Source organism: Poecile atricapillus, chromosome 1 (assembly GCF_030490865.1).
Source record: "Poecile atricapillus isolate bPoeAtr1 chromosome 1, bPoeAtr1.hap1, whole genome shotgun sequence".
NCBI lineage: Eukaryota > Metazoa > Chordata > Aves > Passeriformes > Paridae > Poecile > Poecile atricapillus.
In genome coordinates this window covers 88,963,475-88,985,875 of record NC_081249.1, presented here as the reverse complement: position 1 = coordinate 88,985,875, position 22,401 = coordinate 88,963,475, and the positions used below count along the sequence as shown (strand labels likewise).

Below are 22,401 nucleotides of genomic sequence, written 5' to 3'. Positions count from 1 at the left end.
CTCTGCTCCTACAAGGTACAAATGAAGACGTACATTGAAAATCAATGGGGACAAATCTCCTGGGGACACGAAGGCGTGGAATTGTGTACATGGACATGCTGTTTCTGCTGTGGTATCACTGGTTGTTTGGGACAGACACCACTGCTGCCTGGCAAGTTACATCAGTAACAAGGGAGGAAGGCATTCAACAGCCCAACAGATTGGTTTGCAAATCCCTGATGGCTTTTTAACAATGACCCTCTGGAGATCACCACCTCTGCCTCAAGGGGGTCCGTGCAAGCTGGGAAAACACCTCCTTGCTGAAGACGGCTATTCAATGTGTTGCCTCACATCCACACATCTTTGCCACCTACTGTGCTGGGGCTTCTTTGGACAAACAAACTTACAGCAACATCCATGATGCCATTCCTCGACTGTTCGGGTCGCTAGTTTTAATGCAGAAAAATATAAGCAGCTGCAGGTAATCCAGAAATAATGCCAAAATAATCACTGGCTGCTGCCTTGCAGCAGAAGTACAATTGCATTTACAGGTATACAGAAGAATTAAACTGATTTTTTCGAAGGTCTTACAAGTAGTTCAAAAACATGTATAATTTGTTATACTCGGAATCTATACCCGACAGGGAGAGATTTTTGGGTTTGTTTTTTTTTTTTTCCTACAACAGTAGCAGTGCATAGAAAAGATGTTTGTTCTATTTTAAAATGTTGTGTATACTACAGATCATTATCAAATTCCTACCTGGGCAGATAATCGACGTAGCTGGTAAGGAAACATTTCAAATTTGGTGCCATAAAGAGTGATTCATGTTTACTCAAAGGTTGTTCAGTAGCAATAAAAAGCAATCATGCATTCAGAGCTTGTGAAGATGTAATATAAAGAAGCACTGCCCAGAACAACAGGGCGCTTCCCATTTCACAAGAGAAGGAACTAGTGACAAGGATCTTCTCAGCACAAAGCTCCTTGGACTTAAAATGCTGTTAGAGGTGGAGTAAATATGATGAACCAAAACTTCCAGAGGATTTGTAGCACATGATGGAAGATCTTTCATTCTATTGCAAGACTTGGGATTTCAAAAGACATATTATCCCATAATTGCTGAGCCTGAATGGCAGTGAGGGTAATAACCATCAGTGTCAAAACCAGTTCCATCAGGTGTGACTCACCTTGATAGGTCAATACGTCTGGATGGAAATATCCAGAAAGTTGTGGATGGACAAAATGCTCAGAAGACTCTTGTGTGAGGAACACTTTCCACTCTCCCTCTCTCTTGTGAGAGAGGAGTGAACCTAATCACCTAAATAATCAACAGGAGCTGCTTTTGCAAACCACTGTCTTCTGTTAGTGCAGTGTGCCTGAGGAAAATGGTGCCATTTATGACTGACAGTCTGGGTCAGAAAATGGTCACTTCAGTGATCTACTTCATGTACACACTAGAGAAAAAAATTATAATAATAAAAAAAAAAAAAACCCACAGCACAAAACCTGGGAAGATGTAAGTAATAATTAAAAAACCCAACCCTGAAGAGTTAGCAAATTCTGATCTGATGGTGACTGAGACTGGCAGCTGAGCTGGCAGAAGGACACTTGTTTGCTTTGTCTCTAAAGTATTTTGGGAATCAAGTGATAATTGTGTTTGTAGCAATGTTAAAAATAAGTTTTTGATTCCTTTGTGCATTGGCAGTCTATCTGCAGCACACCTGTGTGACCATGGGGACATAGGCACTTTTACAGAGCCACGGCCAAAGGTGATATTCGCATGACTGAAGCAACTGGAAGTCACCTCAGGGCTGATACGTGCTCCAAGGTGTGCCACAGCAGCAGATAACAGCACGGCAGTCCAGCAGCGCACTGGGGGGGAGAAAGAGGGAAAGGGGAATTGCTCAGAGCACAGCTGCCACAGCCACTGGAAATGGTCAAAGGGCCAGTAAATGGCTTTTCAATTCTTAAAAAAAACCAAAACCCAAACAACACATGGATAAAGTCTTCTGAAAAATGAATTTAGGTGTGTAAGTGTATAGAGAGATACACAGATACATGTGTATTATCATTATCTGCTATTCTTGTCCAAACTTGGTCAAAGGCCAAAAATTCTCCCAAACAACATGGTGATGGAAATTGTCAGTTATGACAAAATGCTGAGAAAATTGCTTTAGACTGTCATTTGGATGGAGCAAATCAGTCCAAATGTTTGAGGTTTTAATTATTTCTCAAGTCAAAAGCAAACAAAAAATATAAGTTACTGTTGTCTCATACCAACAAAGAGGACCATGTTTGTGAAGTCATTTGCAAAGATCAGTTGAAGACAATTTCAAATCCTTTTACAAATGTGGAAATCAGAGAATGCCTACGGGTTACCAAATTTGGCTGTAGTTGCTTAGTGGGTGCTGTTAACTTAAATGAGTACAAAAGGGGCATTTTCAGGGGCAAAATAACTTCTGTTACTCCAGTAAGATAGTCACAATTTCAGTAAGAGAGAGGTGGTACTGGAGGATTAGTCCATTGGTGTAATAGTAATTTCAGGAAATTGTGGTGATATAAGTTAATATTGTGGTAATACAAGTTTCTCTTTGTGAAGTGACTGGATTAGAGCTCCATAGGTTCCACTGGTAATTGTAAGCACCAATGCTGCATAATTCCCAGTCCCCAGATCTGTCGGAGTGCATGAAACTTGCAAGTGGCACAAGTCAGAAGAGCTCACATTCCTCCACTAAATGACATTTCCTACTGGCACAGCCCAAGATGGGGTACAGAGCTGCACGACTCTCTGCCCAACCCAGGATAATTCTAATCATGGAATGGCTTGGGTTGGAAGGGACCTTAAAGGTCATCTAGTTCCAACCCCCCCTGCCATGGCCAGGGACACCTTCCACTAGATCAGGTTGCTCAAAGCCCTGTCCAACCTGGCCTTGAATGCTTCCAGCCATGTGGCTTCTACAGTTTCTCTGGGAAACCTGTCCCACTCCCTCACCAACCTCACAGTGAAAAATTTCTCCCTAAGATCTAACCAAACCCCCCCCTATTTCAGTTTGAAGCCATTCCACCTTGTCCCATCACCACATGTCCTGATGAACAGCCCCTTCCCAGCTCTCTTGTAGCCCTGCTAGATAATGGAAGTCTGGGCCTTGCCTCCCCAAGCTGAACAACCCTCTCCCCTCGCAGCCCACCTTCACAGGAGAGGCTCTCCAGCCCTCTGATCATCTTTGTGGCCTCCTTTGGACTCTTATCTAAAAGGACCATGTACTTCCTGAGTTGGGGGTCCCAGAAGTGGATGCAGTAATGCTCTGAGGAAGCTGCATTTTAATAAGCATTTGATACAATATTAGTCCGTTCACCTCATGCCACCCTCTTTTTGCAACTTTTAACTTTGATGAGAGTTCAAGAATAATTTACTGGAGATACAATTAAGTTTAGAACTGCTGGGAAAACGACGCTTTAGCTCTGCATTGCTTTTCATCAGGGGACGGAGGTAGCGGAACGCTCTAGGTTGTGGCTGTAGGTTTCTAACAAGCACCTGTCACAAGGCTGCTCCTGGCACACTGACACTTAACTGCTGGCCTCAAAAGTGTACTGCTTGCCATTTTCAAGCATGGGATTTTGCAATATGAAGAGGTGAAAGTGGCTGGGTATTTTGAGTCACTAACCAAACCACAGCTAACTCAACAAGGATCAAAATTCAGTAACCAAAGACTCTGAACAAGGACTTATCTGAAGGAGGTAACCAGAAAGGGAAGAAATAAGTGAAAACTTCAGAGAGAGCTAGTTTGAAAGCAAATAAATGGAAGAAAAGATTGGTAAAGGAGTTTCACGGTTATAGTTGGGACTTTCAGTCACATTTTGCTAAGACCATTTCCGTGGTCCAAGGAAACACTGGAAGGCTTTGGGTTATGCCGGGAGGCCTAGATTTCCCGGGCACAGCTCAGCAAAACAAGTTCCCACTCACGGTTGGGGCAGGCACTTATGGACACAGAAGGTTTCTTTAGTTAAGGCACCGGCAAAGGTAACGCGGTAGCTGAGGTGTATCACCCACTCGCCCCAGCCTTCTCTGTCCCAGCTCCATCCCTCTCGCAGATCTCACGCTAAACTCGCGGCTTTGCCCTTGGAAAGCACAATTTGGCCATGAAAGGCAGGCCCTCACGGCCGGTCGGCGGCAGGGCAAGGTCCCGGGGCGGACGAACCGTGGGGGTTCCCGGCCGGCCGGCGCTGCCTCGGGGACCAGCGCTGCCAATTTTCTTTCTGCATCGCCTGGGCTCGCTGGGACGCCGCGTCCCCGCCGGAGGGGGTGGGAGGAGGAGGAGGAGGAGGTTCAGGCTGTTCGGCGGCCGTACCTGGCCGGGGCCGGGCTCCCCTCGGGGGGCCGGGGGGCCCCGCAGCCCCGGGAGCGCCTTGACCCCGCCGGCAGCGCCAAGGTCACCGCCCCGACGTGTCCCCGGTCCCCCGGCCGCCGCTGCCCCGCCGCCGACACTTGAGAGTTTAAAGAGGCTTTTCTTCCCCGGGAGCGGCGCCTGAGGGAAGGGGAAGGGGAAGGGGCAGGAGGGGGCAGGCAGGAGGGGGCAGGCAGGAGGGACAGGCGGGAGGGGCGGGGAGAGGCTGGCAGGGCAGGAGCCGGGCGGGGTGCTGGCTCCAACTGGAAAGGAACCGGTCCCAGCCCAGCCGGGGAGGCTGCGGGAGAGCCAGCAGCGCTGGGCAGAGCACACCGGCCCCGGTCCCGGTCCCGGTCCCGGCCCCGGTCCCGGCCCGAGCAGCCGCCGCCTGCCATGGGCACCGCGCCCCCCGTCAGTGCCGCGACCCCGGCGGGGCGGGCGGGGGGCGCCGCCGCGGGAGGGACGGGGGGAAGGATAGACCCCGTGTCACAAGAGGGACGGGAGGACTCGCAGGGGGACCTGCAGCCCGGGTGGGGGTCAGGAAGGAGAGGGTGAAAGCAGCGGGGCTTGGGGAGGATGGTGATGCAGAGCCAGTTTGTGCAGCGGGCATGGCTTCCCGGAGCCACAGTCTTGCTGGGCGACCCACTAATTCTGAGTTTGTGCTGTAGAGTGGGTCTGTGAAGGCAGGGAAGATGCCAGAAGGAGAGAAAATGAGACAATGTAAGCAAGAGGAGGAGCAGCAGCAGAAAGAAGAGGAGCGCGAGGGTCTCATCGAATTCTACAGCTCCTACCAGGAGCTGTTCCAGTTCTTCTGCAGCAACACAACCATCCACGGGGCTATCCGCCTGGTGTGCTCCAAAAAGAACAAGATGAAGACAGCCTTCTGGTCCGTTCTCTTCTTTCTCACCTTCGGCCTAATGTACTGGCAGTTCGGGATCCTCTACAGGGAGTACTTCAGCTACCCTGTCAACCTCAACCTCAACCTGAACTCCGACAGGCTGACTTTCCCGGCCGTGACGCTGTGCACCCTCAATCCGTACAGGTAAGAAACAGACTTGCAGAGATGTTGACTGCCTTGACTTTGATGGGTGCAGGATAAAGGCACATGCTCTGGTTCTCCTCGTGGTCCTCGACTGCCCACTGTTGTAGCGGTGCCGGTGGAAAGGACACTTTTCAGAGGCCTTTGCTGCTGCAGGGCACTCACAGTAAGGCATGTGAGCTTAGGCAGCTCTGCTCGGTGGTGTATTTAGCAGGCTGCAATGTAAACTGCCCACGGGGCTAGATCGGATTTACCTCTCTCCTGCAAGATAGCCTCCAGCAAGGGGTTAGATTTACAGCTGGTGGCAGGAATACCCGGAATCACCCCAGCAAAATTTGCTGCGTGTCTTATTCAGAGCTGTTTGTGTCCATCCAGCCCTAAACCTGGTGGTCTTCTCTCCCCCCTATACAGATACAGCGCCATCCGAAAGCAGCTGGATAAGCTGGACCAAATCACCCACCAGACACTGCTAGACCTCTATGACTACAACATGTCTCTGCCACAAAGAGACTGGTCCACATCGTCCACACAAAGGCGTAGCTCAAGGAGCCTGCTCCATCACGTCCAGCGCCATCCTTTGCGGAGGCAGAAGCGGGATAACTTAGTCAACTTGCCAGAGAACAGTCCCTCAGTGGACAAGAATGACTGGAAAATTGGCTTTGTTCTGGTGAGATCCCTAGATACCCTGTGCCCTACCCACTCCAGTCTCTGCCTGGCTATTTCTGTCTTGTTAGACCCTTGGCCATGCCTTTCCTTACGTAGAAGTTTGATTAATCTCCACTGGCTTTTGCTAATGACAGATAAAAGTAGAGCTGAATCCTTTGCTTCATACGATCCTGCTCCCCAAATTCTGTCCATGTTCATGCAGGCCCCAGGGGACATGTCCATGTCAGTGTCCATCTCCCCAAGAGCAGGAAATCCTTGTCCTTCCTCAGGGTGCATCAGCCTTGCAGTTGCTTTTGAGAGCAGTTTATCAGTACCAGCCGCCACAACGAAGGAGAAAGTATTTGATGGTCCTGGGCCACCTGAAATGCGATCATGGTCGCAATTGCTCCTAGGCAGCAGCTTCCTCGCCCTAGGGTATCTGTGTTTGCATTTAAAAAGGCACTGAAGGACTGAAGCTAATCGCTGAGCAGTTAACTGGAGCTCCCACAGGATCACAAACGTTTTTCTGGACACACCCTGAAGGAAGGGCTCCCCACGCAAGAATTTAAAGCTCCTGGTTTTATACCAGGTAGAATTTATGTGCAGATTACCCTGTACACCTTGCTGCCACCTGGGTTTTACTCAGCCTCGCTTATTCACCTGGCGTTGCCCTTCCACCGAGGAGCTGCCCTGTTTTTTTTCCGTATCCTGCTGATCACCTGTTGGTCACTCACAGGAGTTCTGTGGAACCCTTCACATCCTCGGTCATCTGCTTGTGCTGAGTGAGCACAGTTTATCCATGGGCAGAGCCTTGTCTCCTGGACAAGAAGACTTCTCTGACACCGCTTTTCTCCTCCTTCACAGTGCAGTGAAAACAACGACTGTTTCCACCAGGCGTACTCCTCGGGAGTGGATGCCGTGCGGGAATGGTACAGCTTTCACTACATCAATATCCTGGCACAGGTGCCTGATGCAAAAGCCCTGGATGAGTCTGACTTTGAGAATTTCATCTATGCTTGCCGCTTCAATGAGGCAACGTGTGACAAGGCGTAAGTAGTGGAAGCACCCCTGAAAACACTTATTTTGTGCCTGGGGTCGAGGGGAATCAAGGAACCCACATTAGAGAACCTCTTTTCCGAGCTGGGATTGTTCCGTGCTCAGTTCCCATTTGAAAGATCAAATGATCTTTCTTGAGCGTGAGTTTTGCATATCAGGGCCACAGGTTCTGTGACCTGAAACTTTGAACCTCGAAGGATGATTATGCCTTTTTCTGGGTTTCACATAAATGAAATAATTATACTGGTACGAACACCGGAGTGGGCACAGACGTACAGTGTACAAGTATTTTTATTCTATCCTCCACAGTGGTAAAGTGGTACATATCAGCCCACATAAAGGAAGAAGAGAGAGTTGATACAAAAAGGCATTAAAACCCATCCCACTTTTCTCCTGCCATTATTGGTCAAAAAGCCCCAAGGAGCTAGTGGAATGAAAATGATCTGCAGGGGAAGCAAAAGGGGTAGGAAAAGCTAAGAGTTTCATCAGTATCAGGAGGATAATACAGTAATTGTTAGCACTGTTAAAACCCATTTGGGCTCTGAAAAGCAGCAGGAAAATCCTCATGCAAAAACCTGTACAGCTCCAGGACATTTTTTACAGCACATTTTAATTGCTTTTCCCTGTTTGTGTGAGTTTACATAACAAATACTGCCCATCTGCTGTAAGCCCCTCTCCCTGCTGATGGAAAGCAGAGCTGTTCCTTCCAGAAAGCCCTTCCCTGTTGTTTCACAGCTCTTCTCACTCTGCCTCTGTTTCTATCCCCCTCTCAGGAACTATACCCACTTCCACCATCCATTATATGGGAACTGCTACACCTTTAATGACAACAGCAGCAGCCTGTGGACATCCTCGCTGCCTGGAATCAATAATGGTGGGTGAGAGGCACTCTTTGGTAAGGAGAACAGCTTAGCTCTGTTTTCCCTAGGAGTTACAGGCATCCTGCTGTGCTGCCACTGGTGGTGGCAGATTACAGCCCTGCTCTGTCTCGCTCAAGCTGTTTTTACCTATTTGGAGACAGCTGTCTCATAGACAAGGCTGTCCCTCACCACTGCCCACAGAACTCTCTCTCCCTCACCAGTGCCTGATCCTTATGCTCTTTGCTTCCTCTGGATTTGTGCTGGCCCTTCCTGAAGTCCTCTGCTGAGCCATAGTGCTTGTGTTCCTGGTCTTCACCTTCTCCTTCCCCATTTTCCTCTTTCAAGAAACTGACCTGTTTGTGCTCCTAAACCTCCCGAAACCTCCCCAGACCAATCTTCAAACTTTTGTTCCATCTGGCTCCAAGTTTTTGCATGAAATCTCTCTCAATTCCAAGTTCTCTTTTTTCTAAACCATAGTGATGAAATCTAGTTTTGTCTGGCCTCTTCTGGAACCTCCAGCTTTTTCTCCGGCCTCCCTCCAGCCACCCTCTATTGCTGCCAAGTTTTGGTGCAGCCCTGGTTGATGTCTGTCATCCTTTATCTCTTTCAGACTCCCTTCTAACCATCCTGCTCTCCCTTCTCCGCTGCACCACAGCCGGCCATGACCTCCCTCTCGCTCTCTGATATTCCCTCAGGTCTCTCTCTGGTGGTGCGCACCGAGCAGAATGACTTCATCCCTCTGCTGTCCACGGTGACAGGAGCCAGGGTCATGGTCCATGATCAGAATGAGCCAGCCTTCATGGATGATGGGGGTTTCAATGTTCGTCCTGGCATCGAGACCTCCATCAGCATGAGAAAGGTGAGCAAGCAGAAGGGTGAGAGCTGTGGATGGGAGGTTTAATTGAGGACCTACAGTGTGTGTTTAAGGGAGGGGACTAATCACATGGAGTGAAGGGAGAGGAAGAACAGCTTGCTGGACTAGACGAGAAGCATTTGGCTACAGTTTGTCAATGAATAACGAAATTGCAGCAAGCAGAGGGAGCTGACATCCCGAGGAAAGCATAAAGAGCAGATACTGATGGATGGGCAGTGTGTGGCATGGGAGAGTGGGAAGAGAACCACAAAGTGGAGTTGTTCTGTTGCAGGAGATGACCGTGCGCCTTGGGGGCAGTTACAGCGACTGCACAGAGGATGGCAGTGACGTGCCAGTGCAAAACTTGTACTCGTCCCGCTACACCGAGCAGGTAACTCACCCTCACCCCTCCCGGGCCGCCTTGTTTCTCCACTTTATTGACATGCTTCAGCCCCCTAACGGCCATGCCTTTCCTTGGGCTCCGTTAAAAGTGTGATGTGATACAGGCTGATACAGGCAGCAGCGGGTTTGACTCCCCTGATCAGCTTTCTCCACCTTATGTGCCTCCCAGGTCTGCATTCGCTCCTGCTTTCAGCTCAACATGGTAGAACGCTGTGGCTGTGCGTATTACTTCTATCCCTTGCCTGATGGAGCGGAGTACTGTGACTACACGAAGCACACAGCCTGGGGTGAGTGGACAGCAGGGACAGCAGAGCTCATGCCCTCCTGAACCTGTTTGGTCGGCCCATGTCCCAGCACGTCTCATTGTCTTCAATGAGCTTCCTGGTGTGAGACATCTGAAAGACAGTCTTGCCTTGGATGATTAGCCCCTTGTGAAAGGAAACCTCTTCTGGGTTCCCCTCGCTGTCACACATCACCTTTTTTGTCTAAAGATACTGTGAGCTTACCGGGATTTACTTTCTTTGCTGTTCAGGCTACTGCTATTACAAACTCCTGGCTGAATTCAAAGCTGATGTGCTGGGCTGTTTCCACAAGTGTCGGAAACCTTGCAAGTAAGTTGATCAGTCGGGCAGGAAGATTGGAAAGTATTCCTAGAAGTGTTGGGAAGCACTCACTGACTGGGCAAAAGCTTGAGTCAATAGCTGAGCCCCAACCCGAAATGTTATTTCTCCCATCAGGTAGCCAAAACACCTGAGGAGCATTAGGGTTGGCTTAGGGGTGAGCTCCCAAGGACCGTACATTCCATGTGCTGGGAAGTGGGCAGAACTTCAGAATGGGAGGGAATCTCCAGGTGTGCCTGGGGATGACGAGACCTGGCCCTGTGGCTCCTACAGCTTCAACAGCTAACACAGCCTCCTCTTGCCTTGCAGAATGACAGAGTACCAGCTGTCAGCTGGATACTCCCGCTGGCCTTCTGTTGTCTCGGAGGTAAGGACAGGGTGTCCTGGCTTCCCAGCACTTCTCCCACCTCCCATTTAGTCCTTCCTCAAGTGGTACTAAACTTGCAGGAGGTGACTGTGATCATGTAACACAATTTACTGCACTTTCATTTCAGGACTGGGTTTTCTACATGCTTTCACAACAGAACAAATACAATATCACATCCAAGAGGTGAGAGCCACTAAACAGAGACTGCATCAAAACCAGAAACCTTCCCAGTGGAATGTGCATGTTGAACATGTCAGAGTTAAGATTAAATCACTGATGGGAAGAGATCAGGCATGGGGCCTGTGGACAAGGACAGTGGATTTGAGTCAGAATAGATATATAGCAAGACTTCAGCAAGGACCGGGCACCCAAGTGAAAAATTTTGGAAGAGGTCAGATGCTGATATAAAAATAGTAAACCCCAGCACTTGCTGTGTGTTCTGGAGTCACAGGAAGTTCTTGTGGAAGAATGGGAAAGAGAGCTGTGCAGGAGCTTTTGCCACAAACATTTGTTTTACAGTACAATGTCAGAAGTGCACTGTAAGTACCAAAGACTCTATTTAGTGCAGAATGAGAGAGCTGTGGAGATGGCAGAAAGCCTCTGTGTGGGAGAAGAACAGGGGGAAGAAGGGGACAGAAACAATTAGGCTTGGTGAAGAAATGCAGGGATTGAGGAGCTGGGGTTGCTGAGTGTCACCTTTCATTCACAGGAACGGAGTTGCCAAAGTGAATATATTTTTTGAGGAGTGGAACTACAAGACCAACGGGGAGTCTCCAGCCTTCACGGTATACACTTTACTACCATGTCTTCTCTGGCCACCCTCCACTGTGGCAAGCTTTTGTTCCAGCAGCATTGCTGCTGGATATTGAGTTTCTTTTCCTTTGGCAGGGTGAGGGGAATCCCCCCCAGTACTACAGGGAAGAGGGAACAGGCAGGGAGGCAAAGTCCCAGACAAGGGCTGTCGTCACTGCTCTTTCTCCATCTCCTGCAGGTAGTGACTCTGCTGTCCCAGCTTGGGAACCAGTGGAGTCTCTGGTTTGGATCCTCTGTCCTGTCTGTGATGGAGCTTGCAGAGCTGGTTCTGGATTTCATTGCCATCACCTTTATCCTGGCCTTCCGCTGGTTCCGCTCTCGGCAGAAGCTGTCTCCACCGGGACCCCCCGTGAACAGACAGGATAACACCGCTTTCCAGGATGAGGCACCAGCTCTCAGTGCTCCACATCGCTTCACTGTTGAGGCTGTAGTGACCACGCTGCCATCCTACAACAGCCTGGAACCACGTGGGCCAAGCAGGGATGGAGAGGTGGGGCACGAGTGAGGCAGCAGCTCCTTCCACTGTTCAGATGGGTGGCAGCTGGAGCAAAGGCTGCACACTTTGTCTGCGGGGCCTGTGTTTCCTTCTTTCTGGGGTGCTGCACGTGGACCATAGCAAAAGACTGCTCTGTGGCTAGCCTGGGCTCATTGCTTTCACTTCTGTAGGCAAATTCTTCAGTCTCATAAAATACTATTGCTGTGGGATCCCCAGGGATGAGAGTTTGATCTACTGTATGTATGGGGGGAATGTCCTCTTGATTTCCTTAGGCTCTGTGCATGTGCACATCTACATGTGCATGCATGCTTTCTTTTCCCTCCAGCAAGGATGCTGCCACAGTTCTGGTCTGTCATTAATTAAAGAGGTTTGACAGGTGTGACTGGCCTCTGTGGTATGACAAGGAACAGGAATAGAGTCTCAGCTGGGGTACAAATCTCTCAACAGGCTGAGCTTTGTTAAGCTTTCCCTAAACTAGTTGCTCTTTCCTCATTCTTCATGTCCAGCTCTGATCCCAAGACTGTGTCACCTACCCTTTCCTCCCCCTGAGGAGAGGCTACTTGAGACAAGAGCCACTGGCATGATCTCAATCTGTATTACACAAAATACTCTGGAGAGGTGCTCGAAGCTTGCTGCCACTCCCAGGTCTGGGACAAAACACCCCTGGCAAAGTTAAGGCTCCCTTTTCAAGCTGCTTTTGTGGCATTGGTAGATATTGGGTGTCTCCCCTTCCTTGGGATACACCATACATGTGTACATCCAGCTGATTGTTTGCCAACAGAGCTCTGGAACAAATCGATCTCTACATTTGCCTGACCATCCCTGCTTTCTTCCTGAGAGAAACAAAGACTTTGGCAGGATTATGCACACCCTCCAAAAATGCCAAACGGTACCTCTGCTGGTGTGGGATCCTGCAGGAGAGGATCGGAGCAGCGCAGGTTATGCAGTGCCTGTTCTGCTCCTGCCAGCCTTTGTCTGGTCCACCCACAGAAACTCTGCTGAGCCTGTTCTTCCTGAGGGAAGTACTGCAGGCTTTAATCAAAAGTGTTTCCAAGGAAAGCCTTAGCCTATTTGACTGGACCACGTGGGCAAAAATGGTCCTCTTCTCAGGAACTAACTTGGGGGCCTTTGTGTAAGAACACATTTCTTGCAGTGAGCTTGCCATACTCTTTTCTTACAAATACTCAGACTTCTGCTGCAATGGTGTTTGCACTGCACTTTATGGGGTATCAAGAGAGCAAGGGTGATGCCCTTAAAAAACAGGATTATCCACTTCACAGGACAAACAGAGATACCAGAACTTAAGCAGTTTAGGTACACCTGTGGAACCCTGTAACCAATCACACTGCAAACAGCCACTTTTGAATTTAAAACCTAGTTAATCATAACAAAGTAAAAAATGAAGCTATTTTTAAAATTAAGGTAGATGCAGTGCCCTTGGGAAGGTGGACGAGTTTACCGCAGTATCTAAACTGTTGCCTAACTTTTCCCTTTGAGATGCTAAACACATGCTGGTTGTACTGCTCTTGCCTTGATTACCTAAATGCACTGTTCAATTCCCAGCAGAGAGTGATTTTATTCTTCTTCACAGAACAAATGCTATGTTCTTTATTGCACAAATATTCCTGGTTTTACAAATTTTATCCCAGTGCTCAGCTGATAACTCTTGTTTGAAAGTGAAGGTAATGTCTCTCTGCTAGGAATAGAAGCATGTAATTCAAGGGGTGTCCTTCAGCAAGGGTGGCAGCCCAGGAGGGAAGGGCCTGCAAGAAGCACTCAGAGGTGTGGGAACATGTATTCCTCCTTTGGAGGCCACCACTAAAAAAAAAAAAAAAAAATCAGAGCTTCCACAAACATGAAAGAATCCATTTTCTGTGTCTGATTTTAAATAAAGTAAAAAAGAATGAGGAATGAATAAAATCTCAAAATTGCCTCTGTGAAGGTACTTTCATGTTATGTAAAAACACTGCCCAAGAGGCAGAGCTAAAAGCTAGGTTTAGTTGCTGAAGGTAACTTTGGCCACAATTAAAATACAAAAAGCAGGTAGATAGAGGAGCTAGGATGCTGCACCCAGCTCTTGGTCATGAATTCAGTACTGCAGACTGATGCCTTGGGTGTTTTCTAACACATGAATGAGTAAAAACCTGACACTGGACACAGAGCTGTTTGCTTCACAAAGCCACCTTCAAATCAAGAAAGGAGAAAGAGCAGGTGCAACACCTAAAACAGTCTTTGTATACCATAAACATACAGTGATTCATATGGTAAGCAATCATCCTTCCTCAATATCCACAGAGTAAGACACGATTCTTCACATAACAGAACCATAAATAACCTTGTAATAACCATAAAATTGATGAGACCTGCTGCATCACACATAGTTAAGTGGGTGATTAAAGCAAGGTTAATCAGAAGCATAACTACTTGAAACAGTAAGTTCTCTTCATCATGAAGAAATACAGCTGCAGAAGGTGGTGATGTAGTCCCTGGAGGAAGCTTGAACCATATTCTATCTGTTCCATAAAAGTGTTAGAATGCAAAAAAAAAATATGGGTTTTTGACTTTCAAATGAATGGCACCATTCAGGATAGCTGTAAATCCAGAGTTAAAAGCCTGTGCAAATGTGAAGAAGCAGTTACACAAGTTGGTAAATATATTAGCCCTTCCTGTCCTGTGAATCAGTGCAAAAATTGCCATCTTGGGAGAAATAAGGTGTTTGTTCCAGAAATAATCCCTACATTTCTTGTAGGCTGGCAAGACCACAAATTAGCAGATGTATAGTGAGCTTGGTCTGGCTGAAAACAACAGGCAAGAGTAGCAGTGCTGGAGTAAGAGCACCAAAAATGGGAATATTTCACTGACAATGTGAAAAAATTGGAGAAAAGGAAAGAAAGTGTGCATCTATGGGGATCTGCAAAAGCCAAATTAAAGGTCTGAGCTGGGGTGAATTTGTACAAGAGGAGAAAGCTGAGGGGATGTAAATGCTCAGTAGTCAAAGGTGTGTTAGAGGCATAGCAGTTATTTTGAGGACATGGAAAACATGCAGGGAACAGCTGGAGGTTGTATCTCTTTGGACTGGGAACAGATGTCCAAACAATTGTTTTTCCATAAGAATTAAGGTAATCGAGGAAAGGCATAGAAGTACAACATAAGTATCTAGGGAAGCTAGAAAAAAAGAGAGAACCATCACTTTGGAAAATAAACTCTATGTTTAGAAGAACTAAACCCTGCTTGCTGGAGGGCTCAAGAGAAGCTGGACAGATAGATCAAGGTTTGACAGACTGCACAGACTGAGGTCAAACCAAGAAGGAATTTGAAGAAAGGGTTACCAAGCTCTTGGGACAGGTGCAATAAAATCTAAGGGTTACATCAAGAAATTAAAAGGGCAGTAGTGCTGCTGGTGAAAGGACACAGGGGAACCAGAGAGATCAGGAAAATACCAGAGGCACAGCCACATTCAGTCACAGTTCTTTAACAATATGCAATATTTAAAGGGGGCTTGCAAGCACAACAGGGGAAAGTGCCTTCAGCTTCCAAGTACACACTTAAAATCAATCAACTAAAAAGAGCTTATAATCTTTATTAAATTTTTAATAAGTTTATGGCAAATTTAATTTTAAAAAATAGTACAAAGGCTTTTGGAAAAGAAGCTTCTGAGGAGAGAACATAAAAAGAAAATGTCATTTTGTCCTCTGCACAAATCATTTAGTGGATCTGTGCACTAAAGGAAAGGACATTATGGGGCTGTTCATATTTGAAACCTGGGGAGCAAGTAAGGGTGTTCTGAATATGTGTTGCACTCTATCTCAGGCCAAAACCAGGTCAAAGATTATCAGGAGTACGGAGGCTTAGGTATCTAACAGACATGGCTGAGTTGCCTATTTGTAAAACCTATATCTTTATCTGTTACATCTCTCAGAGCAATTATTTGTTTAGAGGTTAGAACAAAGATAATACCTCCCCCTTACTACCTCTCTTCACCAAGTTAAGGCTTCCAACCCCAGTGGATACATCAGAGCAGGGACCTCTGTCACTTCCCAAGGAAGCCAGGTTCATTAAAAAAGTGTTGATGTTGCATTCCAGCTCTGAAGAAAAATCTCTCTTCCCCACCATCATTTGGTTACTCTCCAGCTGAGACAACAAACCCCACCATTGATGAAGGCTTGCACCAAGCTTTGACCAGCACAGAGACACCTCAGGAAAGGCCAGAGCAAATGCCTCAGGCACCTTGAAATATGAAAGTTTAGGGTATATCCATTTCGGAGCAGAACAGTTGAGGCTTTTCCCCATCTGAAGACATCAGGATGAAGCAGTTGACATGGGAGCTGCATGTTGGACAGAATGGTTTGGCTTGGAAGTGACCTTAAAGGTCATCTTAACTCCAACTCCCTGCCACAGACAGGGACACCTTCCACTAGACCAGGTTGCTCAAACCTGGTCATCCAACCCAGATTTGAACACCTCCACAGACGGAGCATCTACAGCTTCTCTGGGAAATTTGTTCCAGTTCAAAGGCATGGTAAGCATGTTCCATGCTTAAAGGCAGAGCTTGAATTGTTAATTAGACATATAAAGAACTATTCTCCCAAAGCCTTGGCCTTGCTTTTGAAGCACATTTAAAACCCTGTTTTGTCTGGGATAACAGAGTGCAGGAGCAGCAGAAATGCTGCAGTACAGAATGGCACCTCAGAAGAGCTTCCAGTAGAGTATTATATTGTCAATGCCTACCAGAGGATTTATGGCTAGACATGCAAGTCTTTGCAAACATCCACAACATGACTCATGAACTGAGCTCAACCCTGGGGCAATTTTCAGCAGTATGTTCAGCCCCAGTTCTGTGCTCCAGAGCAGCTGCCAGCTTTGGAAAACAAGCATTCAATCCCCAGCTTTGGCAAGGGACTTGGACACTACATCATCAACAGTCTAAAAATGCATCTGTCCTAAGAAAACATCTTACCTATCCCCCTACATGAATGAGGCTGAGAACCGACAGGAACGCAACACAAAACTTGGCAGGAATTGTAGCATGACTTGTTCATTCAGGTTGTGCAGGCCTGAACTGCGTGGAATTTTAGACTGCACATGCTGCTTTTAATCCACCAGCCAGTCCAGACACTCTCCTTTCCCAGGAAGGCTTACATCTTTGAAGAATTTGTCTAGTTGCCTTGCTCCAAATTCACCACTGAGAATTCTGGCATGTTCATTGTTCTGGTGCGATTTTGGTGATGTTTAAGACTGGACAATGATTGATCATAAGGGAACCAGAAGCCTAGCTTTTGTAGCAGTAAGGGCAGATAAGGACACAAGTACCTAATTTTAAAATAAATCTGCACTGGTAAAAGCTCTGTCATTTCCTTTTAATGAGTTTCAAATGTACAGTGAAGCAAAACAAAGGGGCACTTACCTTTATTCCAGTCATGATGCTAGGTATGTTGTGAACAGCATCCTACTCTTGGAGGTCTTCATTTGGGTCCTGAACTTATATTCCAACACCAATGGAGAATTGTTTTCTGGGTTTAAGGATCTGAGGTTATTGAAATCTCAAGGCAGCACAGCCTGAGAGCCAGAGCTGCCACTAACATACTAATGCACAGAAGGCAGTCTCCTGAACAGGACAGAGCCTGGGCATTTGGTGGCTAAAAGTAGACTTGGCTTGGGCAGCCTCATCCCCCAGGGCTGCTGCTGGTTCTCACATCTTGTTACAGACTTACCAGAGCCAGTCTAGCACAACTGGAACTACCATCATTTTACAATGGAAAACCAGCCAGTGCTTTGAGGGACAGAACTTCATATATGTGTGTGCTATGGAAGTCACAAAAAAACAAAAACAAAACAATTCCAGAAGTTTGGCATCCCAACCCCTTCCCACTCCCTGACAGACCAGACAGACTCAGTAAGGTGGTGAATTGTGTTTTTTAGAGACCATTAAAAGTACATGAGCTGATTTCTAGAACATGCCAGAGGAGATTACAGTTGTGTTTACAGAGGAAGTAAATAAACTGCACGTGCATGAGTGGCTGTGATGCCGTGGGCAGCAGAGTCCCTTGCTTTTACTAAGAGGGCCTTGGTGATTTGCTTTGCCCATGCATAGAGACACAAAGGAGGGGAAAGGGAGCAGAGGAGGAGGCAACATACAACACTTAAGAGAAAGAAATGAAAGAGACAACCTAGGGGGACCTCAGCTCCCAGAGAAACAGGAGGAATGGGGCACCAAAGGATTGTTTAGAAGAGTTTGAGAGAATTGCTGGTCTGGGGGCCTCAAGCTTGTAAGCCTACCCCCTAAAATGAGAGTAGTAAGTAGTACAAGCAGGCCCTGGCTCCTCTTCAGTAGATGCACTTCTGACCATCCATCCCATCTCAGTTCCGCAGGGAATTAGGGAAGTGCTCAGGGGATGAGGGCTGCTTCACTCCAGATCTTCATCTCTGCCCTCCCCTGAGGCGGAGAGTAATGGAATTGCAGGGAGATGAACTCAAATGAAACGCTGGGGCATGGAAGTGAGCATGCAAAACCTAGCCCCTTGCCAGATGCCCTGGGAGGCACAAAGGGGCTTCCCCAGCACATCCAATGAAACAAAAAGCATCTGCTCCTCCCATCTTTTTTCTGTCTGGGAACTCCAGTGATGTCCTCCCTGCCTCCTCTTAATCCTAAACAGAACCCAATGTATTCTAGAACAGAGGCAGAGCTTTCTAAATTAAAGGAGTACCCTCTTTCCAGTCTAGCTCAGCTTTTTAAAAAAGTTAAAAGACAAGATACACATTCCTTGGAAGACTCTACAGAAACAGGGCAGCTCATTTAACCCATGTCTGATAACACATTCAAACAACTTACAACTCTTGTTACTTTTGATAGAGAAGAACAAAGGAACTGCTCACAGAAAGCCACAGCCACAAGTTTACTTCCCTCAGAGACCACTCTGGACCTAAATTCAGGAGAACCCATTGCAAGCAGAAGGATTCAGTTCAGTCAGCAAGATCGCTAGAGACATAAGTTGCCAAACTGGGACATGTGATGTCACTTTGCAATAACCATGCCTGGAGCACAATTTCCCTTTGAATCCCCAGCTAAACATTTCAAGTGTTTTCTAACTACTGCTGAAAGTTAGGGCTTGGTGGCAGCAGAAACAGAGCAGATATTCTTAATCAAAAGCTGTGCAGCTCATTCAGTCTCATCTGGAATACCTCCAGCCGCCTTCATCTCTATCTTCTATGGCAGTGAGCCTCCTTGACGTTCAACCCAGTCACACAAAAGCAAAACACCAATTCCCATTCTGCCACTTCTCCAAAGTCTTCCTTCTGGAAAGCTACAAGACAGTAGGAAGCTACAGGGTCCTGGCTTGTGTGTGCATAGATGAAAGGTATATTTGACACTCCCCACCAGACTAATTGTTGTTCATTCGATCCTCGTGGAGAGAGTCTTTACTCCCACACATGCCTTTTAGATAGTAACAATGTTCCTTTCACTTAACTGTGTTTAGCCTGCTGCATTTGACTGAGGTAATCATGTAGGCCCTCCTTTATAAAAACTGAAATGGCCATGTTCAGGCAGCAAGTCACCTGGAAATAAGGACAGGCAGAATAATCATTTCTTCAAGTGCTCACCTCTCCATGGCTAGAGAAATCTACATCACTACATGTAGCTTAGATGGCTCACAGCCACTGGCCAACACAAACTAGCTTTTATATCAGCAGCTCAATGAAAAGCTCAAGTCATGCTGCCAGTCTTTTTAGGCAGAACACTAAAGACTCTCACATGCTGAAGTCCTTCATCCCAAAAGGCACTGTGTTAAGGCATTCTTATTTTACTAGAGTTCACACAGGCACTATTTGACAAGCTTACACCCAAAAGTAAAGACAAGAAGTTCCCTGCAGAAGAGCAGGAGCAAACAGCTACCCACTCTTCCTCAACTTCCCTTTCCTCTAAACTTAGAGGATGCTCCCTAAAGCTGCAGCAGCTATTGAAAAGTCTACCTATGTTTAGTAAGCGGCTCAGAGTCCTACACAGAAGATAAATTAAAACCAATAAAGAAATCAATGAAGAAGCTAGGTGAAAGGGAAGGAAAGGAAAAATTCAGAGGCAAGAAGAGACAGGCAAGGTAATAGGGGACAGGAGGTTGCAGACTGAAGGAGTTACATTTAAGTAAAAAAGTAGACTGGAGACAAAGCAACAGAAAAAAGAAAAAAGGAAAGAACAAAAGGGCAAGTTACACCAAAGGTCCCTCAGAGAACTCCAAACCACCCGCCAGGGAAGGAACTTGCCAACCCATCCACTCCAGGGTAAAACCCCTCATACTTACAGGCTTATCTGACTTGACAGGCAGAATTTCCCATTTCTACAATGATGGCATTCCCCATTCCTCATATTACTAGGTAAAGCATACCATTTCCACACTAAAGGAGGGAGTTCCAGCACTTCCACCTCCCTTTCCCAAAGACTGGAATTGACACTTATGCAACTAAGACCCTCAAGATCTCAAAACAAAAAGGAAAAGTTTAAAGTAGCTAGCTAGAGCTGGTGTTTCCTCACCTTTGAGCCTGAGGTTTTTGGTACTTACTTGCAATCACCACCACCACAAGGGCACCAATCACTCCCATCATGATCATCATCTGAAGAAAAAGATTGTCCAAGAGCAATACTCAGAACAGATTGACAAGTTCCCATGCTTCCTGACAGCCAGGGAACCTAAGCCAGGCCCTGAAGGCATGACAGCCAAGGCATCAAAGCCTTCCCATAGTGAAGGAATCTTAAGCATTAGACACTGTTAGCAAGCCCCGGCTATACTCAAAAAAAGCCCTTTGGGAGGGGAATAGCTCAGTTCCCTCCTGATCATGGGATCATGGCACTAGGAAACTCACCTTGCAGTTCTTCCACCAGTACTTCCTCTTGAGTTTTGCGGCACTACTTTCAAATACTGAGGCGCCAGCCTGAAGTGCATCTGCCCGGTCATCCAGCTCTGACAGCTTCTCATCTCGTTGCAGCACCTTGTCTACGTTTACACACATTATATCAACTACCTGCAGAAGGAAGAATAGTAGGAGCAGTTATATTGGTAAAGACAGTTGAAAAAGTAAGAGGACTAATTTAGCCAATAACTGATGCTGTAATACTAGCAAAAAAAAACATGAACAAGGTAGGGGGAAAAAATGAGGATAAAAAAAGAAATCCTTTCAAGTCACTGCCTACTTTGAAATGAAAAAAAAAAAAAAAATTCCAAGACTCACTGTTAAAACATCAGTTCAAGTATGCTTCAACCAGGTCCTCAGCCTCACATTCTCATCTGCTTTTAAGAGTTCTCCATTCCAGCACCAAGCCAAAGCCACCCTCCTTATGAGGAGTCATATGCTCACTTCCCCGAGAGCTGCAAAATTACCTTATGAGCTTCACGTTGCTGCCCCAGAGAGGCACAAAGGCGCTACTGCGCGTCAGCAGCCAAGCCGCTGACACTGATCCCGGGAAGCCAGGCAAGGGTTCCCCCACATCACTGCACACTGTATTCCCTCGAAGCAGCCCGCAGGGATTAAGAGCTGGCCTGGATGCTGTACAGCTTTATTTCCATAAGAGATGCACCATAACGAGGTACCAAAAAAAAAAAAAACAACAACCTAGCAAGGCTGGCCCCTGGAAATCGTATCTGGAATTAAGTGGCTTTTAAACATAAAGCAATCTCTAGCCTCTTTAATAGGTTTGCCACCCTATTTTTGAGTACTGAGCATTGATTCATTTCTGGCTTCGGCATGACAAAAGCAGCCACCCCCTCAGCGACAGACATGGGTCAAGAACATCGCTGCTGCAGAGCAGTGGGAGAAGAGTCCAGGCATCCGTCAGGGCTGGCAGAGCTACTGACCTCCTGCACTTGGGCCTGCGTCTGCTGCAGCCGGCGGTTGCTGGTCAGGTTGGGGGGAGCCCCGGGGGGACCCCCACCGGGGGCTGCCCCTTCGGGAGCTCCTCCTTCGGGAGCCTCTCCTTCGGGAGCCCCGGGAGCGGGCTGCGGAGCTGGGTCAGACCTAGGGGAACACACATGTGAAAGAATAGAAAACTCGGCCACTCCAGAGAGAACCCCCCAAATCCACACGAACCCCAGGGACCCCAGGCTGCAGCAGCGCTGGCAGCAGCCTCGGGAGCCTGCAACCCCGCTGGATCTCGCCGGATCGGGAACAGGCGGGCTCGTGGAAAAGCCTAAAGCAGGGGCAAGCCCAGGGGGCAGCGGGAATGGAACCAGCCCCTCGTCGAAGGAGCTTGCGGGTGCGGTCGCGCCAAGCACTGCAGCCTCTCGGGGGGAACAGCAACCTGACCAGGAGCCGGGGAAGGAAGATATGGGAAGGGAGACAGGGAGGCAGCGCGGGGGCACGCCGAGGGGATCAGGCAGCCACCGGGCTGGGCGCAGTGGTGGCCGCCGGCCAGGTTGGCTCCAGCTGGGGCCGCACACATCACCGCTGGGGCACGGCCCACGCACCCACTCACCCATGCAGCCGGCGGGGGAGCAGGACCGCCCGGGGGCGGTGCGGGCAGCCCTGCCTGCGGCTGCTGCAATGCGCCACCCGACCCCACCGCCGCCACCCCGGACACGGGCTCTGCACTGACCCCGCTCCCTCACGCTCCAGCCACCACCCCCGCGCCGCGCCCACCGCAGCTCGCTCACGGCCGGTCGAGCGGACACTCACATGGCCGGGCCGAGGAGAACCGCGGGATACCGGGCACAAAACTCCGCACCGACAGCCCCCCGAGCCCAGGGACCCCCAACTTATAACAGGCGGGGCCCCGCCCACAGAGCCAGTAACCAATCAAAAGTTGCTTCGCTGGGAGCGGCAGCTCGGCACTGCCCCTCAGTTCCTCCTCAACCAATCAGCGATCCGCACCCTGTGGAAACGGCGGTAATGTTAGCCCCGCCCC

General features: G+C 48.1%; 2 protein-coding genes across 9 annotated transcripts in view; one reads left to right on the top strand and one right to left on the bottom strand.

Moving 5' to 3' along the window:
• VAMP1 (vesicle associated membrane protein 1) overlaps positions 1 to 22,235 on the bottom strand; it is a 33,546-nt gene extending 11,311 nt beyond the window's left edge. For 3 of the 7 annotated variants that reach the window (XM_058841748.1, XM_058841758.1, XM_058841777.1), the window contains exons 1-4: positions 22,173 to 22,235; positions 21,356 to 21,515; positions 20,367 to 20,525; positions 20,066 to 20,117 (exon numbers count right to left, since the gene is read on the bottom strand). In XM_058841748.1, coding sequence (XP_058697731.1) covers positions 20,066 to 20,117; positions 20,367 to 20,525; positions 21,356 to 21,515; positions 22,173 to 22,174 — 373 coding nt within the window. In that variant the 5' untranslated portion in view covers positions 22,175 to 22,235. Of the gene's footprint in view, positions 1 to 16,917; positions 17,024 to 17,409; positions 17,947 to 18,823; positions 19,664 to 20,065; positions 20,118 to 20,366; positions 20,526 to 21,355; positions 21,516 to 22,172 lie in introns of those variants that run through there. The other 4 variants (XM_058841740.1, XM_058841730.1, XM_058841767.1 and 1 more) reach the window with 3 other exon arrangements.
• Positions 4,059 to 11,892, top strand: SCNN1A (sodium channel epithelial 1 subunit alpha). Of its 2 annotated transcripts, none has more exons than XM_058841716.1 (13): positions 4,059 to 4,407; positions 5,031 to 5,404; positions 5,813 to 6,068; positions 6,911 to 7,095; positions 7,876 to 7,976; positions 8,658 to 8,821; positions 9,108 to 9,206; positions 9,387 to 9,504; positions 9,750 to 9,828; positions 10,147 to 10,204; positions 10,332 to 10,387; positions 10,914 to 10,989; positions 11,196 to 11,892. In XM_058841716.1, the coding sequence occupies exons 2-13, from the start codon at positions 5,055 to 5,057 to the stop codon at positions 11,520 to 11,522; spliced, it is 1,869 nt and encodes a 622-aa protein (XP_058697699.1). In that variant the 5' UTR covers positions 4,059 to 4,407; positions 5,031 to 5,054; the 3' UTR covers positions 11,523 to 11,892. The 2 variants fall into 2 exon arrangements, with proteins under 2 accessions (XP_058697699.1, XP_058697689.1); XM_058841706.1 differs by lacking the exon at positions 4,059 to 4,407 and adding an exon at positions 4,580 to 4,773.
• Positions 22,236 to 22,401: the final 166 nt, after the last annotated feature.

Coding starts and splice junctions, on each gene's coding strand:
- SCNN1A (XM_058841706.1), top strand. Junction 9,505..9,749: donor CACGAAGCACACAGCCTGGG/GTGAGTGGACAG, acceptor TTTGCTGTTCAG/GCTACTGCTATTACAAACTC. Junction 10,205..10,331: donor GGCCTTCTGTTGTCTCGGAG/GTAAGGACAGGG, acceptor CTTTCATTTCAG/GACTGGGTTTTCTACATGCT.